Source organism: Asparagus officinalis, chromosome 1 (genome assembly GCF_001876935.1).
Source record: "Asparagus officinalis chromosome 1, Aspof.V1, whole genome shotgun sequence".
Lineage (NCBI taxonomy): Eukaryota > Viridiplantae > Streptophyta > Magnoliopsida > Asparagales > Asparagaceae > Asparagus > Asparagus officinalis.
Genome location: NC_033794.1, coordinates 85,375,067 through 85,382,211, shown reverse-complemented (window position 1 = coordinate 85,382,211; position 7,145 = coordinate 85,375,067). Strand labels below are relative to the sequence as shown.

The window sequence follows — 7,145 nt, the reverse complement described above, 5'->3', positions numbered from 1 at the left end:
AGTTTGTACTCTTTCTCTATTAGTGAAAACCCCATCCCCTTTCTTGCCCCGTGAACGTAGGCAATTTGCCGAACCACGTAAATCTCTTATGTTATTTGGTGATTGTGCTTGTTTATTTGGTTGTGATCTCTTTTGTTTGGATTGTGTGTGATTCGACCGCTTCTACGCCGCGCACAACAAACACTTATTTTTATTGGGTAATTTTAAAATCCTTAAAGGTTCGTTCGGTTGATACAAGTATTAAAAGTAAGAAGCAGCTCTAAGATGTGACTTTAAAAATTATAAAATATAGAAAGTAGCGGTAATAATATTTTTGTTGGTTTGACATATTTTTGGATGTCTTGAAATAATAATATTTGCTCCCCATTAACTTTTTCGTTAAAATTTTAAATGTATAAAGGGAGAGGTGAATAAAAACTAGGGACAGAAAAAATTGAAGAAGGATGTATGTAAGCCATATCAGTATACAATGAAGTAACAGATGAAAAAGTTTAAGAAAACTAACAGATTTCTTTTTCCCAGAAGTGGGTTCAATTTTCTGTACTTGAACTACTTATGTAGTTCTTCTATCAAACAAACAAGCTATTTAATCCCCCGTCTATGGACAGATGATAACTTCTTCGATGGTTTGGAAGAAGGCTCGAGGATTAGACCAAGACATCCACCCTCATACACACAAATAAGCCAACGTTTACGATATATAACACAATACAAGCAAATCTAATGATCATTTTGATCAGATGTAGCAATTTCCTTCACAAATGACCTCAGGTTTCGTTCAGACGATCCTCCGTCAGCCATAGCCTCTGCAGCTTTCTCCTTCCACAACTCTGCTTTCCTCCTAATCTCCTTCCCTCTTTCACTCTCTCCCGTTATCAAATCCAAGCACCTCCTCAACTCCTCGCCTTCCAAGATGCCGTCATCGTTAACCTCCGCTCGAACTCCGGTCCCCCAAGCCCTTTCGGAGAGCATCATATTGGTCGCTTGATCTGACCACTGCGGCAATCCCACTGTGGGCACCCCGAACACCAAGCTCTCCAGCGTCGAATTCCATCCATAATGTGTCACAAAACACCCGACTGAAGGGTGAGTCAGGACACGAACTTGCGAGCACCATTCAACCACCATCGCCTTCTCTGCACTCTCCTCATCCTCCAACTCGACTCCTTCGAGTCTGCAGTCTCTCCTTACTACCCACAGGTATGGCCTCCCGCTCGCCCTCAGGCCTTTCGAAATCTCCTCCATTTGCCGTTTCGTTAGGATCGCTAAGCTCCCGAATGACGCGTACACAACTGACTTTTTCGGTTTCGAGTCTAGCCACTGCATATACGCCTTCTCATCAGGCCTGAAAAGATTAAAACCCGATGCTCCTTCGTTATCCTTTGGAATTGGCTGCATAATTGGGCCTATCGCAATCAAATCTATATCATCGACAGCAGAAAGAGCATCAACTTCTAGCTCATCAAACGTGTTCACCAAAATCTTTGGCCTTCTCTTGCTCCGCTTGACTTCGCTATCCAATGTCGAGAACGACTCCTTAATAGTGACCAAAACTGCTGAATAGAGATCGCCTGAAGTGCCCGGCGTGATCAAGAACGACGGCAGGTCACGGATGCACAGTGGTGGCAATCTCGGTAATTCAACCGTAAACAAGGGGTCTTTACAATGTGCAGATATGAGGTCCTCGTACCCATGAAAGCTGTGGTAATAGATTCCGAAAACAGTGGCCGGCTGGATCCAGTACTGGGCCGATGGAATTCCGTGCTCGCGGGCTACGTTAATGGCCCAATACGGCAAGAACGTGTAGATCACACAGTCGACGCGTTGGCCACGAGACTTAAGCGTATGGATGAGCGACGAGAGGCTTCTCGGGCCAACGGTCTTGAATTGGGAGAGGTAGTGGTTGGGGTCGTCGACTCCTTGGTTGTAGCCATCGTCGTAACCGTCGGAGTAGGGGAAGTACGCGACGGGGCCGCCGTCATCGACTTCTTGTTCTGCGGAGGTGAGGTTAGGGAACATTTTCCGGTGGGCGGAGATGGCGGTGGAGNTGGGCCGGGTAAGTGACTATAAGGAAGTGTTTTCTATGGCTTCCCTCCATTTTGTTTTTTCCCTCCTTTTTTGTTTTCTTTTCGTTTGAGTGAGTTATAATAGGAGCTTGAGGAAGTTTTGATTTATAGGAGGAAGGGAGGTTACAGGAGACTAACGTATACGGTGAGGGAAAGGATAAGGTTGTAACTTGTGGTAGAGAGATGCTCAAGCGATGATGGAAACAGTTGATTTGGCCTTTTAAATAGTCAATAATTAACTAGCTAAGAAGTTCTTTTTTGCCGTGCAATTCATTGATTAGGCTATTGAAAAGGAAAGAAGACAAACTTCTAAAACAGTGTCATGCGGATCCTTTAGGGGGCGTTTGGTTCCTGTTTTTGGAGAGAGAAAGTAGAGGGAAAGCTACAAAAATGTCAGCTTTTTAACCGTTTTCCCCCAAAATCGCTCTTAAAGAGGCGATTTTGGGGGAAAGATGTCAAAAAGCTGACATTTTTGACAGTTTTCCCCCATTTTATAGCTTCAAAAAATCAATCCAAACGGGCCCTTAAGACTAGTCAAAAAACAAAAAGCGTATGCAGCCATATTCAGTAGACAATGTATTATGTATGTCAGAACTATCTTGTGGAGCCTTACTCTTCACAATGATCGAAAGAAATCTAACCCTATCTAGCTTAATCCTTAATTATCTTGCTTGATATGCCGTCAAACTCACAAGCTTGAAATACAACCCCAAAAATAATTAAGCACAAATAAAACAATCTTATAGCCCTTTAGCAAAATGTCCTTCAAACTGATGACGATGAAGATCCGCGAAGAAGCATTGTAACGCTGTAAGCATACGACACTCCAATGAAAAGTGTGCCGAGAAGAAGCTAATTGGGGCTCAAGAGATTTGACTAACTCTCTCTCTCAAATCCTAAAATAAAGATCTCTCATTTTTCATTGAACCTTGTTTTTAATTATGATCTCCAACTCCCTTAAATAGACCTTGATAGGAGGTGAAAGAGATAGCCAAATCAAAGTGCAAATAGGAGATCAAACATGTCAACAAACGGCTAACATTAAATCTTGATAACTGCTAAATTTTGTCATAACCACCGATGATGGAAATGACAATCAGTGGTCCCTTGGTGATCATCGATGATGCTGATTTTGATTTCTAGATTTCTTCAATTGTCTCATGTAACCATCGATGATTTCCTATAACTATCGGTGACTCGTTGTAGACCATTGATGATGCCAATTCCTATTTCTATTTTTTTCTTATTGGCTCTTATAATCATCAATGAGATGCTGACCATCGATAGTTGCCTCTTGACCATTGATGGTTTGAAGGCTGAAATTGGCGTTCATGTTGATTTTTCCATCATTTCCAACATCATCTTACTCGTACCTTTTTATACCTAAAATATATCATCTCATAAAATATATCAATAGTAAATGAGAGTTTGTTATTATTCAAATAAGAGATGTTGTATGAATAACATCCTAACAATCTCCCATTTTTGATAATAACCAAACTTGAAATTTAAAATATAGTGTAAACCGTAGTGAGATGTATATTCACTACAAAATAAGCGCATAACACGTTTCATCAAAAGATATATGTTATGCAAAGTCTCCCCCTATAAATATACATACATAAAAGTATAAATGTGTACACATTTTCCAAAAACTCCCCCTAATTCAAAGCTGCAAAACCCTGAAAATTTTGAGTTAATGATTGATAAATTGAATTAATATGTGATTAACTATTATAAGCGGATATTTATTGAGATAAATATCATTAAATAGTGTATGAGTACATTAACAAGTATTTTGAGTATAAACAAATTCATACATGAGAATAGAATGAGTCAAAAATATGCACAAAAGCAAAATCTTGAAGAACTGGAAATTCCCAGTCTGGTCGACCGCCGTAGTCGACTATAGAACCTGTTTTCTATTTTTCCTGATCTGAGTTGGTTTCGGGTGTTTGAGGCCCATATTCGTTTTCTTTGCTATATATACACATTTATCACAAGTTTTTCAGAATTCTTTCATATTTTTTGAAACCCTAACAACCACCAAACAATTTTATAAACCCTAATTTGATATATGAGGAAGATTAAAGGCTTTTAAGCGTGATTTCGGTTTATGGCTTGGAGATCTGCATTGGAATTCTATCTCTCACGCTTTAAATCAAGTCATAGATGAGTTTCATCTCTGCTAATCTCTCTCCCCTATTTTAAAGAATTTTAAATGAGTTTCCAATGAATTTTATAGAGCCAAATTAAATAATTTGTGTAGAAAAATCAAACCTTTTGTATTATATGTATAAAGACCAGATTTTTTTCATGTTTAAAAGTTTAAGAACGAAATCACAGAAGTGTTTTAAGATCTGAGAGTAATTAATAATGTGGTTTAACTAAATTTTAATGATTTTTCTTTGTAACGATGTTTCGTGCATGTTTAAGAGTTTATTTGTGATTTATTATGCAACTAATTATGTTTTATATGTTTGATAATTCCCAGAGAAGTTGATTTGATGTTTATAATGTTCTACATATGTTTCAATACGAATTAAACAAGATTGAATCACAAAAGCATGCACGAACATAATTATGCAAAACATATAAAGAACAAAACTCTGGAATCGCGTCCGGTCGACCGCGCCTAAGCAGCGGTCGACCGCGTGCCAGGAAAAGGCTTGGGTAACTCCTGAGTCCGGTCGACCGCGCCTAAGCAGCGGTCGACCGCGTGCCAGGAAAAGGCTTGGGTAACTCCTGAAACACGTCGCGGACGACCACCACATAAATGCGGTCAATCGCACATCACACTTTTGGCATGTGCATGTTTTTCTTCACTGTTGCTATTTGTATTACGAACCTTATGAGTTGTTTAACACCTGGGATATTGGTGAACACCAGATATTAACACACACACACACACCGAGATATGTGCACATACACTTAGTTTATGATGTATTGGTGTTACACCCCGCTTCCCAAAATAACGGGGAATCAGAACATGAACAATCCCACGATGTATTAGACTGAGGAGAAATAAGTACTAGATGTTTTACTCAATCTAATACGCTAAGAGTCAAGCAATATAAAATGAAGGCACAGGTCCTCGATCACAGTAGCGAGAATATAATAAACAACTCAGAACAAAATGATACATATCACAACTAAAATATCATCCCAGACATAATAATCGGGTCAACATGTCTTGATACAAATCCACCCAATTGAATACTAAAGAGATATAGACATACATCGATCAAGCGGAAATGGAAAGTGCTACAGAAACAAATTGAAAGGAATAACAAAGCTTCGGCTTCTTCTTCTGCTCGGTCTACAAAGTATTCTTGCAGAAACTATTTTGACTCTGGTGTGTCTCCAAGCTGGACTTGTTCATCCTCTAAATCTGACGTACAACCCAAGAGAATAGGAGTACGTCAACGTACATGGCACACGGCAAGATCCCACAAGGGAGAATAGAAACGGTCGAGCGACCAATGCAAGAACAATAATAATAATAATAGAAGCATGGTATTAAAAATTCTAATAATTTAAATACAAGCCACCACCATAATATAATAATCAGAAGAATCTAAAAATCAACCGGGTAATGAGGTTATGCAGCTAGCCATCCTATAATAGATCAATGGTCCACATCTCATAAGAATCCATAATCATCCAAATAACAAGGTCATACCACTAGATGGAATTATTACTTAAAAATCTACAACACGAGACGTAGTACGTCGAGCGAAATAATCCAAATAAGGAAACCCTCATGTATATACCACATTTCTCATATTATAGATAATTAAATATTAATCCTGATCTATGTATGAAAAGAAATATAACTAGTCTATATATCACAAGAATCCATAATCATCTAAGTAACAAGGTCATATAACTAACCATTCTATAACAGATTACTAGTCCATATCTCACATAGAGTCAACGTTCATATTCTTAGATAAATGATTGTTCACAAATCCTCTACGTGCATCCAATACTGCTACACGAATCGGTCAGAGGACTACACGCAATCCGATTTTGACCTGGTTCGAACTCAAGCAAAATTCGGGTGACTACACAAATTCACTGACCAAAGTGACTACATGAATTCACTTTAGCCCAACAAACTAGCCCCAGTGACTACACGAATTCACTGGTGCAAGCCTGGAAGATACATCAACAGCCACATCCGATTACATAAACCAAAACTTCCTCATCCCAACTCTTCTTGTTTTCTAAGTCAACAAACATAACTTACACTAGATCTATGGTCCACCTCCTAAATTTAGTCAACGCACACACACATGTCACTAAGTCATGTTCATGACGCGCAAAGCCACTAAGTCATGAACTACTAATGGTTCTCAAACAAAATAAGGAAATAATAAATAAAAACAACCGATCCTGTACAACGATGTCATGGCATATCATATAATTAAATCTAAGAATTATAAATCATAAACATCATTTATATAATTTAGAAAATAATCCATTTCCAAAATAATTTATTTTAAATCATTTCTTATTATAATTAATCTAAAATAATTCCTTTTCTAAAAATAAATTCTTTTAGAATATATATAATAACTAAAAATAACTCCTTTTTCAAGATAAACTATTTATTCCTCGTTAAAATCATTCAAAAAATAATTTTCTTTTCTGATAATTTCTTTTAAAATATTTAATATTCTAAAATGATTTCTTTTCTCACAAGAAATTCTTTTAAATATTATAATAATCCTAAATAACTTCTTTAAATTTATTATAAATTCTCTAAAATGATTCCGTTATCAAAATAGATTCTTTTATTTTATTATAATTATTCTAAAAAATACTACTTAGCATTTTGTTATAATTTATTTAATATTATTCATTAAACAAACCCAAATAGATAATTACATCAAAATCTAAAATTCTAGTAAATGACAAATAAAAAAATAGAACTTTGCACATACTTAATTTACGACAAATATAAGAATTATAATAAATAAATAATCGAGAATCAGGATCTTGCCTAGGGTTTTCGTCGAACGTATCAACGTTGACACGTGAGTTTGCGGGTGAGGCGGTGCCGAGCGTCGGTGG

General features: G+C 37.2%; 1 protein-coding gene across 1 annotated transcript in view; it reads right to left on the bottom strand.

The window, feature by feature from the left end:
- Nucleotides 481–7,145, bottom strand: part of LOC109836841 (crocetin glucosyltransferase, chloroplastic-like) — a 43,953-nt gene continuing 37,288 nt past the window's right edge. Inside the window, exon 5 of the mRNA XM_020404869.1 lies at nucleotides 481–2,064. Within this exon, the coding sequence (XP_020260458.1) occupies nucleotides 721–2,064 (1,344 nt within the window). The 3' untranslated portion in view covers nucleotides 481–720. The remainder of the gene's footprint in view (nucleotides 2,065–7,145) is intronic.